At 45.3% G+C, this 19,093-nt stretch overlaps 2 protein-coding genes across 7 annotated transcripts in view; one reads left to right on the forward strand and one right to left on the reverse strand.

Annotated features, from left to right (window-relative positions):
• NMT2 (N-myristoyltransferase 2) overlaps positions 1–5,349 on the forward strand; it is a 75,306-nt gene extending 69,957 nt beyond the window's left edge. For all 3 annotated transcript variants that reach the window (XR_002336350.2, XM_021064837.2, XM_084980244.1), the window contains exons 11-12: positions 213–350; positions 793–5,349. Coding sequence is in view for 2 of the 3 variants with exons in the window: in XM_021064837.2 (XP_020920496.1) it covers positions 213–350; positions 793–813 (159 nt within the window). In the remaining variant the exon portion in view is untranslated. The remainder of the gene's footprint in view (positions 1–212; positions 351–792) is intronic.
• Positions 3,936–8,804, reverse strand: RPP38 (ribonuclease P/MRP subunit p38). 4 transcript variants are annotated; one of them, NM_001243673.1, is given in 3 exon segments: positions 3,936–5,029; positions 7,199–7,239; positions 8,560–8,804. In NM_001243673.1, a coding segment is annotated over 1 exon segment (858 nt). In that variant the 5' UTR covers positions 5,020–5,029; positions 7,199–7,239; positions 8,560–8,804; the 3' UTR covers positions 3,936–4,161.
• Positions 8,805–19,093: the final 10,289 nt, after the last annotated feature.

Consider the following 19,093-nt stretch of genomic DNA (forward strand, 5'->3'; position numbering starts at 1 on the left):
TTGCTGACTCCATCAGATTCACTGCTTGCTAGTTTTCTTTAATAAGACAGTTTTGAACTGAATTCCCAACCTACACTACATATTACAGACATTAAACCTTATAAATGCATATTTAGGCTCCTAGTAGGGGGATTAAATATTATACAGACATGCATCATATATGAAACACCCTAATCCTTGGATATTTTAAACTTTTTTTTTCACACTGGCAGAAAGGATTTGATGTATTCAATGCACTAGATTTGATGGAAAATAAGACATTCTTGGAAAAACTCAAGTTCGGCATAGGCGACGGCAATTTACAGTATTACTTGTACAATTGGAGGTGCCCAGGAACAGAGTCCGAAAAGGTAAGTGAGGTTGATAAATCTTGGTAAACTTGATACATTACCTAGAAAATCCCATACTTTCTTCTCTTCAGATTGAGAGGTGTTTGTTTGTTTTTTTTTTAATTTAATTATATTTTTCTTTTTTGGGCTGCACCCACGGCATATGGAGTTTCCCAGGCTAGAAGCTGCAGCTGCCAGCCTATGCCACCACCACAACAATGCCAGATCCAAGCCATGTCTGCCATCTACGCCGCAGCTCACGGCAACACCTGATCCTTAACCGCCTGAATGAGGCCATGGATCGAACCCGCATCCTCATGGCTACTAGTGGGGTTTGTTAGTGCTGAGCCACAATGACAACTCCTCCAGTGGCTTTTTAAAAATATAGATCTATTGTACTCTAGTATAATTTCATTTTCCTTGATCACTTGTTCTTACTGTTCCATTTCTTCCCTCTTTTTAGGTTGGACTTGTATTACAATAGATGGATATTTCTGTTCTTAGAACTCTTTCGTCATCAGTCGTTAATATTCTAGTTAATGATGCCTGGAACTGCCATTCCAAAGAAGATGAGAAGCACAACTTAAGTGACATCATAGTCAGTAACAGAAAAGATGAGAAAAAAAATCCATTTGTGACCAAGAAAACACATCCGTAGCTAGAACGTTAACATTCACCCTTTTTTTCACCATTTACCCATTGGTAGGAGGGATGGACGAAGGGTACAGAGAGTACGTTCCTTGAATTTGCAACCTTTTCGCTGGCTCTCGATGAAGAAAAGTTCTTTTTTTTCCCTCTCTCTAGAAAAGGGGCCACTTTTCTGTGGACTGGACAGACGTCACAGCATCATGTAAGAAAACCTTGGGCACCGTGCGGAGGTAAAGTGCTGCCCCTCTGTCTGTGACGAGGCCTCTGGTCTGCGGGGCCGTGTCCCGAGAGGAGCGCGCCGTCTGGAAAGTGTTGCCTTCCGTCTCCCAACGCGGTCCCCTCGGGAGCGCCCACGGAAGCAGCACATCTGTGCCTCGGTCACGAGCCGTGGATGACGGAGTGAAGAGCGAGGTAAAAACGCCCTGGGGACTGTGTGTGTCTCGAGAGGCGAAGTTGCCACTTCAGTCCGTGTGTATTGGCATCTGCAGCGGGTCGGTGGACTCTTTCCAGAGTCAGGTGTGGGGCAGACATCCCCGAAGCGTGTCCAGCCCGGGACGAGCCAGGCTGTCCTGCCCCGCAGACACTCTTTCTTCTCCGCAACAGCCAGGCTGCGGGAGGCGAAGGGAGTCGAAGCCCTCGAGTCACGTGTCGCGCGCGGTGGGGTTTGACTGCTCTCAGGACGCTGAGAGTCTGAATGTTTTTAATTCCTTATGCAGAATTGCACACCTTCCTTTATGCTGACTCTAATTTATCATGAAAGCTGTCAGGCTCTTGGAAGACTTCTTATTTGTAAATAAGTATCATCATTTTGTTACTTATACTGGTGTTTTTATCTCTGGTTTGAAAAAGGAGTTTCCCAGTGTACATAACTGTAAATATCGCCCATAGTCGACATAAACTGGCCTCAACTACCACACAGTGCGTCCTTCTTCCTGCCTTTACTGTACCAGTGCCTAGGCCGCTCAGTCCAGAACAATCTAAATACCTTAGATAACAGGATGCCCTTCCTCCGTGTTCTTACTAAGGAGTCCAGGGAACCCATCATACTTCACACCAGGCAGGAGCTAGCAAACTCTGGCCTGTGAACTCGAGTCAGCTCATCATCTGTTTCGGACAGCCCACGAGCTAAGAAGGGTTTTACATTTTTGAATGGTGTGTGTGTGGCGGGAGGTGGGGGGGATCAAACGAGGAATGTTTTGCGACACATGGAAATTATAGGGAGTTCAGATTTCAGCACCCATAAGGTTTCATGGGAACACGGCTACATTCATTTACGTGTTGCCTGTGTGGCTGCTTCATGCTACGAAAGACACTTTTGTAGTTGTTTGTAGAGTTGTTCTGACGGAGGCTACGGGCCAGAAGGTCTAGCGTATTTACAACCTGGCCCTTTAATGGGGAAAGAAACTGCCACTGATGTCCACCAAGGAGCAGAAAGCCAGCTCGCCCTTGTCCTTAGGGCCAACCCATGGCCGTGGCATCCCGGACTTCCACTAGGGGGCATGCTTGCCCCCCCCAAGTCAACCACAGTTTAAGGACAGCGCTGTTCAGGGTGACTTGCATAGGATGATTCCAATCCAGCTGCATTACCATTTTCTCCTAACAGAGGGAGAAAGCCTCTAGAAGCAAAAATGAACCAATTCACGGAGACACCAGAATTAAGTAAAAGGGATTTTTAGCCTTATCTGAGGTCAAGGCTGTAGTTGGGGATTACGTTGTACCAGTTTTTAGGGCACAGTCTTATACAACGTAAGTTTTCAAAGAATTGCAGTTTTGCCCCTCAGAAATTCTGTCACAGACTCACCTCCTGATGAGGTGGCATTGTTCCTTTATTCGCGTACCTAATTCCAGTTATCGGAGTTCATCCTCTTTTAGTCATTTTAAAATCCAGTAATAAATGACTAGCACATTTGCCTCTTTATAATTTAAGCACGTTACCATTCAACATTTTAAAATAGAAAAATCAGTAAAACTGCTTGTTTATGAAGTAGCCGTTAAAACTAAATTTTAATGCAATATAGTGTCTTACAGATTCAAAAAAACCACACCGTCCTCCACCCTTTGCCAGTAATGGACGTGCTCTAGTCCATGAGGTGCCCTCCCCCATCTCCACCATCACCCCATTTTTTGGGTCAAGATGGCATTCAGGAAATTTAAACGGAGGTGGCGTAATCCGTAGAGCAACCAAAATTCAGGCTGAAAATAAACTTCGGCAATCCAGTACCTTCTCTGTGAATTACAGAAAGCACCTTTTCTAAGCACAGGCTGTAAATAGCAGACACTTGAACAGAGAGCCTTGATTATGCTTCATTTCTTAACACAAATGACCCGTCATGACAGACCCACCTCTGAGAGCCCAAGCTCCTCAGTTTATTTTTTTATTCTCTTCCTGCCTTATTTCACCGAATGACCATGATACTTTTTAAACATGATAAGAGTTCCTAGGAAGTTACCCAGGTAAAGGGGTGATTTCTAACTAGTCAAAATACCTTATCTGGCCTTTTCTATAAACATTAAGCCTTTCTCCCAAGCCCATGCTTAGGCTACCTACAGACAAAGGCAAAATTTAGAAAGTAAATGATAATGCAGTGTTTCTGGAGAGTGTATTGCTTGGTACTTCGTATCTTTCCTTTACAACTCATGATGCACCTGCAGTCCATTTCATCTTCCCACCAACAGAACCGTGTTGACGTGGCACGTTTCCCGAGTTTGATAGAAAGACGTTAAGTGCCGTGGGATATACAGATGTTCTCGCCTACAAGCATTGTACCAGCCTTTTCAAAAGTGAATTTATACAAGCATGGACACTAGTCTCAATAAACGTTTTGATATTCATATATCTGAATGTTCCCTACTCTAAATGTTTTTAGCTTTAGCATATCTAAATTCTATAGTTATAGAGAATCTTACACATTTGAAACACATTTGAAAGGAATGGTACTAAGTGGTGCTCCAAGAACATGTGGAAAAGTAACTCACTTTATTCATTTCAATGCTTTTTTTTTTGGCCACACCGAGCACATGTGGAAGATCCCGGGTCAGGGATTGAACCCACACGACAGCAGTGACCAGAGCCACCGCAGTGACACCACCAAGTCCTTAACCCACTGAGCCACCAGGGAACTCCTCAAGGCTTCTTGACGAGGTATCGTTTTACCACTGTATGAAGTGACAGGTTTATACAAGATTACTTTGAAGCCATTTTTTTACTTTTGGGTGGTTTCCTTATCTTATTGGGGTTTGGAATCAGTTTCTTTATTTTCAGGGGTTGTAACACTACAGCCTGCTGACCTTCAGCAAGCTTCCTTTTGGGTTTAGAGAGGTCTTCAAAGGAAGTTTCTAAAATCTCCTTGTCTCGGCTCTCCAGAGACTTGGTCTCTGAGTTCTCCTGGGGGTCTTCAGGTGTGTCCTGGAGGTCCCCGAGCCATGGAACATTCAGAGGGGGGACCCTGGGGATGATGGTGCTCACTTCATCTGCAAAGGCAGTGGTGTTTTTCCTGAAGCCCAGGGCCAAGATGCATTTTAGGCCCACGACAGGTGCGATCCTCTCGCTGAGCCGGGGCACCTGGCCGGCAGGGACGCCTCTGCTGGCGCTCAGCTGCACCAGGTGTGCAGTGACCATGGCAGGCTTGGCCGACTTACAGGCCAGCACTAAGAGCAGCTCGTTCCTCTCCAGCGCTCTGGTGACTTCGTTGACGCCGATGGCCAGCTGCTTCCGCACGTGCGCAGGGGTCCACCCTGACGCCTGGGCATCACCTTCTGACCTTTTCTCCTCCAGATCCTGGCCGGTGTCCGCAGCCATGCCACATGTGTCTCCACTCTCTTTCCCTAAAGAGGGCTGCTTTTTCTTCCTCTTCCTGTCCTCCACCTTCCGAAGCCCGAGGGATTTAAACCTGACCTCCAGCGTCTGCAGTATGAAGTGCATGTCCTCTTGCCCCAGGGTGCCCCAGCAGGTGGCGTACGGGTTGTTCAAGGAGGTCTTCACAGGCGGAGGTCTCGTCTTCCGCACAGAGCCCCTCCCCGGGGCTTGCGGGGCTGCGGCCATTTGGAAAATCCTTCAGAGAGAAGCAAAACGACAAGGGAAAATTCGTGATCACTAGACATACGTGACTTAAGAATGTCGTGGTTGTGCTCATTCTGATTCTTCAAAGGCTGATTCTGATCGGCTCTAGCAAGCCTACTTATATAGGACATATGTATCCCATAGACATGTGTGACCATACACATAACCTCTCTTTTAAGTTATTTATTTTCCCCTCTTTTTTCCAATGACTTGGCCCTCATTTGTATACAGGCAATTTATGAATGTTCTGTGGTACTGTGATCACAGTGAAATTCTTTTAGTTTATTTCATTTATTAAAAATGTTCCATGTTTCTACTTGTTCATAATTATTTATCCTCTTAAAGGGCCTGTAGTATTAGTCTGATAGATCTGTTACCATTTTCTAAATTGCTCTCTAGGGAGGCTTCCGTCCATCCATTCAGCCAGTAGGCACTGAGCATCTCCACCCAGAGTCGGATTAGGCGCTGGGGTTCTGCCTTCAACAAGGCCCCGGGTACAATCTGTGAGGGCCCCGGAAGCCTCTGCCATTCCTAAGTAACCCGGTGTGATTTTCTAAGAACTGGAACAGCAGAGTATGCACGTGACAATGATGCTTTCATTCTGTGCCCTTTCGTAAGCCTCCCTCCCTCCCTCCCTGGACCCTGAGTTTCTTGTGCATCTTTCCTAAAACATCAGTACACAGTTGCCCCCTTCCTACATTCCTCTGGCTGACTCTGTGATGAAAACGAGGGAAATTTGTAATGGAAGTTAAAGATATTAATCCATTAAGGCAAAACAGTAAGAGGGGGTCCTTACTGGTGAAATGTTATCCACCACTGCTCTGGAGCACATGTCCTGGTCATCCTGCCCAGAGGAAACTGCATATGGCTCTTCCCTTGTTTTCTTCCTCACTTCCTTCCTGGGCTCAGCTGGGAACCACAGGGACCCATGTTGCAAAACTGAAGGAAGTTCAACTAGCCAGCTCTGGAGAAGTCTGGAGCTGGGTGGTGTCCCTGTTCGTCCCTGTTCTCAGGTAACCAGATTTTCTCATTCCAGATACGCCCTCATTGTAGATCTTTTCATCCCATGGACACCCGCCCTCCGCAGAGCGCCCCCTGCAGGATTAGCAGTTAAGTCCCCTCCAAGTAAACTTCCACCCAGAAGCCCAGTCACTGATGCTGTTGCTGAAGGGCAGGTATTTCCGTGGGGTTAGTCAGAATGTGTGAACAATTTCTCTGTGAATTATCAGATGCTCACAAAGCACCAGTTTAACTGCCTAGCGTGTGGAGGAGGAGAAGGGCTCAGGTTAAGTAAGTACCTTGCCCGAGTCACACCTGGTTTTCCCAAATCCAGATTTTAATGCTCTCTCAATCCTGGCTGCACCTCAGAAATAATCTGTGACTTTTTCTTTGTCTTTTTAGGGCCGCACCTACAGCATATGAAAGTGCCCAGGCTAGGGGGTGAATCAGAGCTGCAGCTGCCAGCCTGCGCCACAGCCACAGCAACCCCGGATCCTTAACCCACTGAGGGAGGCCAGGGATCAAACCCTCATCCTCATGGATAATAGTCATAGTTCTTAATCCGCTGAACCACAACAGGAACTCCCTAATCTGTGACTTTTTGGTAAAACATGTGGACGGCTGGTCCTCTCAAGGTCTACTGAATCGGAATCCCTGAGGACATGGCACGGCACCTGTACTTGGAAAAAAGGCTGCCCGGGAATCTGATAGAGAATGGGGCTTGAGAACCGCCGGTGTAGGACGGGGGCCTTTCCACACCGGGCAGCCTGAGAAATGGTCCCCTGACCTCTGCTGGCCTTGGTGTTCCTTCTACGTCACCTTCTCACAGAAAATCAAAATTCAGCTCCCTAGGGGAGAGAGCCCAGACCTTGGTGTTGGTATCAGTGGTGCCCACGGCTAGAAAGGCGGTTTGGGCCTCTGAAGCTGCTTCCTCCACCCTGCCCCAGGGCGCAGCCCTCCCCACCCATCATCCCCACACTCCCCTCCAGTGCAGTCACGCCCCATGACGGGATTGGCAGAGGCCAGTGCCAACCCGAAGGTGGTCAGAAGGAGGGAAATAAATGACTCAGGAACGAATACAATGATCTGACAGAGGTCCTGCCAGACTGCAAACCACAGTTCACGTGCCTCAGCATCCAGACAACACGGAGGAAATACTTACAGGTACGTGCTCTGTGCATCAGCTCCTCCTGGCTTCAGAATCTAGACAGGGAGACAAGGACCAAGGGGTTCCGTTCAGATGAGTCTCATGGAACAGAATCCAAAACTAAAGTGGAAGAAGTAACAGGATTTGAAAAGAAAATGGAGGCCTCAGGCCTGTAGCATCAAGTGTGAACTCATTAAGGTGACAGCCAAGTCAGTCCACACTCTGGTCTCATCCCCCCATCATCTTTCTCCTCATGCCCCACCTTGCAGCCACATACTGTTTCAAGAGATGACCAGTTCCTCCCCTCCAGGGCTTTATACATATTCCCTCTGCCTGGAAAACTACTCCTACCCTCAGCCCCAACAACACCATATTTCTTACTAGAGCAAGTATCTGCGCATTTCCCACAATGCCAGCAAGCCAGAAAGATTACAAATGAAAGCAAAACAGCCACTGGATCCACTGGGCTCAGAACCTATGAGGAAGATTTATCAGCGAGTAATAAAATAACATGCGATGCAAATCAAGGTACGGAAACTACGAGATGTAGAGCAGAGATCTGACTCTGTTGAGAAGGTCAGGAAAGGCCTCCTGGAGGAAGTGTCCCTTTAACCTGCATCTGAAGAATACCTACCAAAGGGCTATCAGAAAGGGTATCCCAGGAAATTGCGTTAAAAGAAAGAATGTCAATATCGCCGGAGCAGAGATGCTAGAGCGGGTGAGATGGTGAGGAAGACTTGCAAACCTTGCAGCGGGAAGCGGCAGTGGGAACGTTCAAAGCAAGATGAGCGATGTAGTTAGAAAGGCCTCAGGGAAAGAGCTGTGTGAACTTGGACCAGGAGGAGGCCTTTGCCAAGGACCAAACCGTAAAGAAATGACTGCGGCACTAGAGACGCCGCAGAGGGGATGAACAGAAGGGGTGCAATCCGCCCGACTTAGCGATCAACTGGGAGTAAAACAGAGAAAGAACTCAAGAGAGGGGTCTCCGAGTTTCGGGGTCCGGCAGCCGAGGGGATGACAGGGCCAATTCCCAGTGTTGATCCCTCCCTAATGTCTGCTGCCTCTCTAGTGCCTACCGACTTTACGGTTTAGCACACGAGACTAGAATTATTTTCTTGTCCGCCTCCACTTCCAGACTGAGTAGTACAGAGGGAGCAGGGTGGGCGTTATTTCTCGTACCCAACAGTTGCTCAGCTCCTGGCGGAGAGCAGACTGAGCGGCCAAAGCCAGGACACCGGAAAACACTGTGGTCCCGGGTGCGTGCGCCCTCAGAGTCGGGGAGCGTGGGAGACGGCGCGCACCCGGCAAAGCCCCAGGACGGATCCCTCCCCTGGCGGCCGCTCGGAACGTCAGACCCCAGCCCGAGCCCCACTCACGGTGGCCTCTGCGCCAGCTCCACGTGGGCCGCTCTGCGCGCGCGCAGAACCTGCGCCTTCTCCGGCCCCGCCTTTCGACGCGCTGGGGTGATGTGGAACCACTCGGGGGACCTCACTCTTCTTCCTTCTGCGCCGGGCTAGTCCCAAACGCCATTTCTCAAAAAGGCTAGAAAAAGGGAAAGGTTCGATCTCTAGAAACTGCCTTGAGCTGGGGTGAGGATCCGGAAAAGGCCATCCAGAGGCAGTGCGCAGGTGCAGGGTGTGTCTCGCGAGAGCTCTGGTTGCCTGGTAACCGGCCGCTTGCGGGGTGTGCGGCTGGATGTGAGCGCCAGTCCCTTCGCCATTAGACTCCGAGAGGATGGTTTTCTACTTTGTAACGCAACACTCTTCCAGTGTCCTCCTTTCTGCGCCTGGGGATCTGAGCTCTTCTCGCTTTAGTTTTTAACTTACCTGAGGGTCGCAAAACCCTGACGCAGTGCCTCTGTCACTGAGTCCCTGCCGAATCCCTAGCAACGTGGAAATCAAGATAAATAGGGGATGGGGAGGTGCCGTCACAAGTCCGGCAGTTAACTGCTGCGCCAGGAGTGAAACGCCTGTGATTTTTAAATTTTTATTACAATCAGATTTAAAAGAATGAATTTACAACGAATTTGTAACAACTTTTGTTTCATAAAATGAATAGTAACAAATAATGCTGATGCACTGCAAACAGGCAGTTCTAAATTAGTCTCAGTTTGGGGCAGCAAGTCCTCATGGTCCAGCAGAATTCTTTTCTTGAAATGTCACTGACTGTCCTAATTCGGCTCTGCTCTGTTTGTACCCTGCCAGTCTCCTTATTCATCAGAAACGAGATGGAGGTGTTGGGCTTTGGAAGGCAAGAAGTTTGTATCTTGTGTTTTTTTGTTTTGTTTTGTTTTTATTTTTTAATGTAATACTCAAAATCTTTGTTGGGGACTAACTAGCATGTATACTACCACTGATAAAAAAAAGGCTGTGAGCCTATACCCTAAGGCAGGTCAAGTAAAATAAGATCAATTTACAGACTCAGACAGTAAGTGCAACAGTTTTGGCTGTGTTAGGTAATAGCTTAGACTTCATGAATCATCCAGTCTGTTAAAAATATTAATAAGCTCCTGAAAGAGCTTCTGCAACCAGAATAATGTTTTAAAATTTAAGGCTAATTACTCCCAAATCAACCAGTTTTGAATGTAACCTAACTCTGGCCCTTGAATTGGTAAATTACTAATTATAGTTATCCTTTGTTGGCTTTAAATTGAATTAGATTAACCTGTGACCCAGTGATTTTTCTGGCTTCTTATGTGGTCAATGCAGTTAAATTTAATGGTGGCAGAACTGATATTTAAATGTTAAATGTAAGAATCAATTGCAAGGTCATTTTTTTTTTCAAAGTAATGAAAAGGTGATACTTCATCTACTGTCAAATTACAGGGTAATGACTTAGTCCTACAGAGTGTCTCTCAAACCTTCAATGAAGCCACAGTGATTCAAGAAATGATAAAAGTATCATTTCAAAGATGAAGTAATGTTGAGTGTAAATCACATTCTAAGTGATGCCACCAAATACAAGTTTTTAAAGCTCTCAGAAATTGGATAAAAAGATGAGAAATCATTGAATCAGAGTGGAAGGTTTTTAAAAAGGTTTTTAAAGAATGAAATAGGCATGACATTTTTAAAAATAATCTAATATTTTAATATCTAAAAAATAAAATTAAAAATAGTGTCAAATTTAGCTTTTAAGATGTAAGACAAATAGAAATGCACGTCTGATTAAAATGCTAAAGGGAAGGAATTATGTATGAGGTTTTGTCCCCCTAACATCTCAGATTTATAGCTTTAGCAGCATCTTTCTGGGAAGATTTGCAGCCGATGTAATCATGACTCTGAGCTACGCTGTCCAAGGTTAAAATCCCAACTTCATATCTAACTAGTCACATGACCCTCAAGCAAATTAACCCTATGAAGTGATAAAAATAGTGCCTCTTGTGAGGATTAAAAGAAATAATCTCCCTAATATGCTCAGCACCAGTGCCTGGCACATACAAAGTGCTTGATAAACATGATTGATGAATCCAATGACAGCCTGAATTAAAGAATTAGGTTAATAGAAATTGACTGTAACCTTTTTAATTTTAGCACTTTGGTTCTCTTTTAAGACTAAGCAATATGATTTCCACAAGAACTTTGATAAAATGAATATTGCAAAGGTAATTTTTTTCCCAGTTGCATCACCCAAACACTGCAACAAAAAAAGTAAAAAGAAAAAAATTCTCCTATGACCCATTTATCTCAAAACACATGTCCTTCAGAGTCATATATATACATATATATATACTTTTTTTTTTTTTTTTTTTGGTCATACCCGTGACCTATGGAAATTCCTGGGCCAGGGATTGAAAACACGCCACAGCAGCAACCCAAGCTGCTGTAGTAAAAACACTGGAAACTTAATCCACTGCATCACAGGAGAACTGTGTACATTGTTAAAATGACAATATAGATTAAATTTTGTGTTTTGATTTTCTTTCCATATAATAGTGTTTCCATGTTTCTTGAACATCTTCAAATTATCACTTAACACACAAATTTGGTGTCCAACACTGAATGATCAGTTTACTTTTTTTTGTCTGAAATATTACAGGATTTTTGTTTTTTGAAATTTTATTGGAGTATAGTTGTTTTATAATGTGTTAGTTTCAGGTGTATAGCAAAGTGATTCAGTTATATGTATACATACATCTGTCCTTTTTCCAATTCTTTTCCCATATAGGTTATTAGATGATATTGAGTAGAGTTCCCTGTGTTACACAGTAGCTCCTTGTTGGGATCAGTTTACTATTTAAAAAAATTTTTTTAATTAAGGCATAGTTGATTTACAGTGTTCTGTCAGATTCTGCTGTACAGCAAAGTGATCCAGTCATACACACACACACACACACACACACACACACACACACACTCACACACACTCACACACACACAATTTCTTTTTCTCACATTACCTTCCATCATGTTCTATCGCAAGTGATTGAGTATAGTTCCTGATGCTATACAGCAGGACCTCATTGCTTATCCATTCTAAGTGTAATAATTTGCATCTACTAACCCCAAATCCCGGTCCATCCTGCTCCCACCCCCTCCCGCTTGGCAACCACAAGTCTGTTCTATGTGTCTGTCTGTCTCTGTTTTGTAGACAGTTTCATTTGTGCCATATTTTAGATTCCACACATAAGTGGTATGATCTGGTATTTGTATTTCTCTGACTTACTTCACCTAGTATGAGAATCTCCAGTTGCATCCATGTGTCTGCAAATGGCATTCTTTTGTTCTTTTTATGGCTGAGTAGTATTCCATTGTGTATATGTACTACATCTTAATCCATCCATCTGTTGATGGGCATATAGGTTGTTTCCGTGTCTTGGCTATTGTAAATAGTGCCCCTATGAACATACAGGTGCAGTGGCTGTGATGTAAGCCAGCGGCTACAGCTCCGATTCAGCCACTAGCCTGGGAACCTCTATATGCCACAGGTGTGGCCCTAAAAAGACAACAAATAAATTAATAAAATCAGTCACTAGAATAATGACAAGCTGCAAAATAAGCAGCCTTTGAGTCTGAACTACTGGAAGCTCTGCTAGCTAGGGCTGTATGATACTCCAAAGGGTATCTGTGTCCGTAGAGGTGACATGAATGCAAAGCGTGTCAAGCAGTCCCTAAGCAGCATCACACTGGCGGTGTCGCATGTCATAGATAAGGGCAGTCAGGAGAAAGACAACCTAATAGCACTCTGAGTATTTATTATACATACAAGGCAGCAAAAGCACAGTCTGCATACTGCCGGCTCCCTGCATTCCTAAGCCCACAGGACAACCTCCCTAGCCCTAAAGGTCCAGTCGCCATTGAGGAACCAACTTTAAACTTCAGTCCACAGTTTCACGGACTTACCCAGAAGCCTGCAGCTTCCCATCTCCAAGGTGGAGAGCGAGTGGGGAGGAGGGAGAGGAGGGCAAATGGAAAGCCCTACTCTCAGCTGAACCCAGGATGATGGAGGAAAGGCTTCTTTGGGGGACTGTCCCACCAGATCTGGAGGCCTTGCTCCGGGAGGTGTCTCGGGCCCTTCGGCCAAGACCCAGGTCAGACTGCAGCAGAGCCTTTCCTGCATGGCCATAGCCGTGCGAAGTTGTCAGGGGCCTTGGCAGAGCTGTCTACCTAGACAGCTGTTGGAAGAGAGAAATTTGAAAGATTTTAAATCGGATGGTCACAAAGCTGGTCGGGGAATTTTTTTTTTTTTTTTGAATAGACTTCATGTTTTAGAGCTTTTATTTTGAAAGGAAGGAGCCTAATGGGATGCGATGTTAGGTTTTAGATTTTCCACAGGTCCTAAAGAACCAGCACCAATTTTGGAAATAATGTGTCGAAATGACATAAAGTGGGCTTCAGTAACTATTCCAAATAAGTTACAGACACACATAAACAGGGCCTATAATTTTAGAATTATTTATAAAGTATAGCTATTGATATGAATTAAATGGTCAGAGAATTCTTTCTGAGGCACTGCGAGAACAAGTGGTCGAGAAGCAAGTGATTTTTTTAAGTGTTTTTTAAGATATAAATGCACACATATGTCTGTGTGTATGTATTAGGTGAAAAAATATAACATTTTGTTAATTTAGCAATATTTATCAAGCTTCTCTTCCGTGTTCGGCAATGTTCTAGGTGCTAGGATATGCAAGACTGAAGAAACCCTTGCTCTTTCTTTTCTCCTTCCCTTCCTCCTTTTATTCAACAGAAAGCAGTATGTATTGAAGTCTGAGTGTTGGGGATAAAGCAATGAATCAAAGTTCTAATGGAGGAGACAAACGATAAACCAAAAAAGTCAAATATAAAGTGTGTGAGATGATTACTGTGCTATGAAAAAAATAAGCAGGGGAGGAAGGGGGTGCTAGGATGGGATGATAAAAGGCTTCGCTGAGAGGCGACATTTGAGCAAAGACCTGGAGGAGAAGGACTGAACTGTGTGGACACCCAGGGAAGAGGCCGTGGTCCTTGGGCAGGAGGGTGCTTGACGTATACGAGGTGCCTAGACTGGGCAAATTCCTACAGACAGAAAGTAAAACAGAGGTTGCCAAGACTGATGGGGAAAGGGGTGGGAAGTCACTGTTTAATGGGTACAGAGTTTCTCTTTGCTAGGATAAGAAGTGGGGATGGTCACACAGCATTATGAATGTACTTGGTGCCACCGAATGGTACTGGAATGTGTTAAAATAGTTAAAATAGTAACTATGTTGTGTATATTTTGCCACACACACACACACAAATGGTCTCATACCTGGCCAGTCTCTAACTTGACAAGAAGCCTTGGGCTAGAGCATAGGAAAGACCGTACTGGCCTAAAAGGAAAGGAGGGAGCTGTGTGGCAGAGGAAGCTTCTTTATAACCAAGACTTCCATTTGCATTAAGCAAAAACTAAAGGTGGAGGTATTTTCATCCAGTTTTAGGGACGATGACATTTTCAGTCTGCAGGAACAAAGCATCCCACTGAAAGTGGTTTACGCAGAGTGGTTTATTCAGTAATTACTAGCTGTCCTTAAAGTCTTGATCTTTCCTGGAATTGGCTCATTTGTCTACACAAGATCTCATCAAAACCCCAAGGACTTTCTGTTGCTGCCTTTTACCATCCTCCAAATGTTGGCATTGGCCCTCAAGCTTCTATCCCCTCAAGATCGCAATGTGGTTGTCACAGCGCCAACCATCACGTCACAGCTCTGATTGTCACATCCTCTACAACCACATTGTGGCAGTTAGGTTTCCCTCCTGCATTTCTGTCATCAGAAAGAAAAATCTAAGAAGCCCTAATAGACTTCCTTTTGTGACTCCTTGGACAGAAGCAGTCACATGCCCACACCTACATGAATCACGGGCAGAGTTGAATGAGTCAGACAAGACTGGCTTATACCAATTATGAGCCTTCTCCTGCAGATGGACCCTGAACATATGATGGCTCCATAACTAAACAAAAGTAAGATCATTGACAAAAATGAAAGCAGAAATGGGATACTAGGCAGAGAACCAGTGGTATCCCCTTAAGGAGACGTTTTGTTTAATGGAACTCAGTTGTAGAATGTCAATTGGACGTTAAAATGTAAAACACATGCAATATTATAACCAAATGAGAAGAGTGGGAACAAAATGAGTCATGTATACTTTAATTCAGCCTTGTCTTCGTGTCATCATTGAAACCAAGGCTAGAAATGATAAAAGTTTCATGAGGAACATTAGACAAATGGAAGGTTGTTGGCAATGGTGCCTTGAGAAGATGAAGCCCTGAGCTCACCACTGTGTCCTGTTATGTTTGGTAAAAGCTGGAAGATATTTATGGAAAAGGTTTCTGTGGAAACTCTAAAAATATAAATATTATACCAGATGACAGTAAAAGTGCCTCCAGTCAGATACATTCTTTTTCTGAAACTTCTTCAGTGAAATTCTCCTGGTTTTGTTTTGTTTCGTTTTTTTGCATGGATTTGTCTTCAAACATCCTAACTTTTCTTTGTACATTTTTAAAATTATTATTTAAGTATAGTTGATTTACAATGTTCCATCAAGTTCTGTGGTCAAACATCCTAACTTTCAAATGACACGAAATGTAACCTTCCATGTCTAGGCTATCCTACGTGGTTGTTCATTTTAGGAAATTGTATTAGTTATTTGTTGTTTTAGGAAATTATATTTATTAACATGTTTGTTATAGAAAATTATTTATTCCTCTAAAGTTGTGACATAATCCCCTGCACCGTAATCACTGATTCACTGTTAGGATGTCACTGACCTTATAACTTTATCAGTTTAGAAGTGACTTGAGGAGTTCCTGCTGTGGCTCAGCAGGTTAAGAACCCAACAAAGTGTCCATGAGGATGCAGGTTCCATTCCTGGCCTCCCTCAGTGGGTTAAGATCCAGTGTTGCCGCAAGCTGCAGTGCAGGTTGCAGATAATCTGTTGTTGCTATGGCTGTGGCTGTGGCTGGCACCTGTAGCCAGCAGCTGCAGCTCCGATTTGATCTCTAGCCTGGAAACTTCCACATGCTGTAGGTGCAGCCATACAAAGAAAAAAAAAAAGAAGTGACTTGACCTCATTGCTTAATCAAAGGTATTAGAAATCCTGTTTTGATTGTCTGCCTACACACCTGTTTGTAATGCATGTGGTAGCACTGAGACTCATTTTGTATAAACAACGCAAATGTGAGTCTTTTCACTTTCATACTTGTGAATATTCATCACTGACAGATGTTTAGACCAATCGGACCATGAACAAAGTTGAACAATTACACAAAATCACATATCAGAAATGGATAACCATACCATAGTAGATAGTGTGACATTTAAAACCACTATGACTTATGGGAAAGGCTAATATTTCTGATTAATGACTAGTAAAATAATGCTCAATTCACCAAAGAAAAGATAACAATCCAGTTTGCTTCATATATAACTTTTTTCCAGTGTAGCCAGTATGAACTCTTCAAAGACAAACATTATGACAGCTTTTCAAACTGTAAATGAGAAAGCCCTGAAGTATCCTACAGGTTTTAATTTCTAGTAAGGTAAATATTGATAGATATAACCCATTAAGCCAAAAACTCTTGGGGAGGTGGATCCTCAATATTTTGTTTAAAAGAATAAAGTGTTCTAGGAGTTCCCACTCTGGCACAGTGGGTTAAGGATCCAGCACACATCTCAGGTCCGGCTTGTGTTTGGTCCCTGACCTGGGAACGTCCACATGCTGCAGGTGTGGCCATTTAAAAAGAGCAAAAACAAAAGAATAAAGCCTTGTAGAGTCCCCAATGTGAGAAAACCCCTGTGGCTGGGACCCAGCTTGGATGGGCCCATTTCTTAGTTTGGCCTCACATGAAACCATCGTTAGAAGACTTCAAGCCTCTGCTTAACTCCCTAGCTTTTCTTCTACTTCACAAAACTGCTTTTCAGTGATCTGAAAAATTTTGTCTTTAATTTTTACCTTTTTCCCATTTTTGTTCTTTTTCCCTTCATTTTCCTTTTCTCTTCCTTTTTCTTTCTCAATTTCATCTTTTCTTTACTCTTTTCCCTCATACTCTCTTTTTTTAGATTTGGGTTTTGCATTCCCCCCCCCCCCTTTTATTTAGTTACTCTTTGTTTTTGTTTATCTGTTAAGTCTGGCATTGTGTTTTGATTCCATTATAACATCAGTTCTTCAGGGGGAGTCTGGGAGTGATTTTCTTTTGAGCTGATTTGGGTCAAGTTCCTGACCCAGTGTTTCCCAATTTTAAGTTGACCTTGGGACACCTTGACTCCCAGGTCAGCAGTTAAGTCCAACACGCCGTAGGCATCTCGGCCATCTCTGCTGAGGTGGACGCCCGCATGGGCAACTGCCAGTAGGCAATACCATTATCAAGGACAACTTGACCAAGCCGAAGGTGGCTCAGTATATCCTGCCTTGGGAAAGAGGTAGCCATGAAGGTCATTGACAAGACTTAGCGAAGCTCCTCCAAACTCCAGAGATGGTCCCTTGAAGTAAGAATCACGAAGGACCTGAGTCATCCCCAAACACCTATTCGTAGTGCTCCACTGCTTTGTCAGGAAGTACTCATGGAAGGACGTGTGTGTGTACCTAGCGGCTCATGGAAGTCCACAACAAAAAGAGGTCCTGGCTGATTCCATCAATGGAGTCCTGTCACCAGAAGTGCATTGTTCACAGAGTTAAAGGCAGAACACTTGCTTTTGGATGCTGATATGAAAATCAGGTTTGAAGACTTTGGCTTCAGCAATGAATTCACCTTTGGCAACAAGCTGCATACTGCCTTTGGCAGCCCCCCTTTATTCTGCCCTGGAACTCAGGTCCAGATAAGACGGACCCTCCGTAGATGCGTGGAATCTGAAGGTCATCCTATGTATACTAGTCAGCAGACCCAGCCTTTTGATAGACCCCCGCCTTCAAGGAGCTGCGGGAGTGGGTACTCAGTGAAATACACCCTATGCCCTTTCACATGTCCAGGAAATGTGAAAAACTGCTCAAGAAATTTCTCATTCTCAATCCCAGCAGGAGAGGGACTTTAGAGCCCATTGAGAAAGATCCATGGATGAAAACAGGTCATGAGGATAACTAAAGCCTTAGGGGAGCCGCTCTCTGACCACCAGGATCCCTGGCCGACTGAGCTGATGGTGTCCGTGTATGCCAAAAGGGAAGAGATCCAAGGTTCGTTGGTGGCCGGAAGCACAACCAAGGGAGGGCCATCTCTTTGCTTCGGGGGTGCAAGAGAGCCAAGCTAGAGGGCCACATCATGCCCTGAAACCCTAGGCTTCAGCAGATCTAACCAACAGCAGCCCACCAAGGACCTGCATGGAGTTGCTGCCGACAGAAGTGGGGTGTCAGCCAGCTGGCTGCCCCCACCACTGATTCCCATTCTAAGAACATTATGAGGAGCAACAGCAGAACATAAACCATATAAGGAGGACTAGGTGTCTGGGAGGAAGAGCAGCAGCAAAGCCAAAGCACCTGTCAGTCCTCCACCTCCTGGAAAGGAAGAGACCACCTCACCTCCGGGAACAGACATTTCCACGAGCACAAATCAATGCAGGAATCCCCTGCTTTGGGAGCAGGCCAGCCTCAGCCAGGTCTCCATGCAGAAGGGCAAAGACAGCCTGAAGTGCCAAGGCCAAGGGCTCCACAGCTTCTGCACTGCCCACCCCATGTGTATAGCTCAACCTGGCCTCGTGGCTGTGCTCCACAGAGGAAACCTGGCACCTGTGCCCTGCCCAGCACAGATTCCCAGTCGTGTCCCTTTGGCCACTTCTTCCACCTACACATCAGAAATAGTGGCAGAGCCGCAGCAGGAACCAATTTCCCCCAGGGTGTGTCCAAAGGAAACACCATCCGCTTCGGCAACTTCTGAAGGAGAAGCCACCCCAGCTTTCCCTCTGACAAGTCAGGATGGGGCAGGAGCCACTTCACCAGGTTCAAGTTCAAGTTCATACAAGGTATCTGTGCTTCAAGTTTGCCAGAAGGAACCTGAAAACAGAGGCTGATGGAAGACACACCTCCTGGAGTGGGAACAGAGGCAGTGAAAAAAAACGCGGAGAGGCATTTGAAGATCCTGAACTTCGTGGAGCCCCCTGGAGACGGGTGCAGGAAAGAGCTCGACCAGGTGCTGGAAGCAGACAGCTGCCAGTGTGAGCTGAACAGGAAACGTGCGCTGCTCTGAAGGTAGCACACCCTGGCCAAGGGGACCTGGCGCAGGGGCCCAAAGGGTCATGGCCATCTGTCAACGGAGTTCCATTTCAGAGGAGAGCCGCACCTCTGCGGGCTTGGCGAGCCCTCCCTCCAAAGTCACGGCACCTCAGAGCCTCAGGCAGAGGACAGGAGGGGCCGCTGCACCCCACCCGGCCCTTTGCGCCTGACAGAGCCTCCGCCCTCGGCCTGGCGCCGGTTCTCCGTCCCTCCTCGCGGGGGAGGGGAGCCGGTGCAGCTAGGTGGCAGTTTGGTAACG

The sequence above is a fragment of the Sus scrofa genome, chromosome 10 (genome assembly GCF_054392235.1).
Source record: "Sus scrofa isolate SSC_HxYL_T2T_F1_AM1 chromosome 10, Sscrofa_HxYL_maternal_Yorkshire_Landrace_v2.0, whole genome shotgun sequence".
Lineage (NCBI taxonomy): Eukaryota > Metazoa > Chordata > Mammalia > Artiodactyla > Suidae > Sus > Sus scrofa.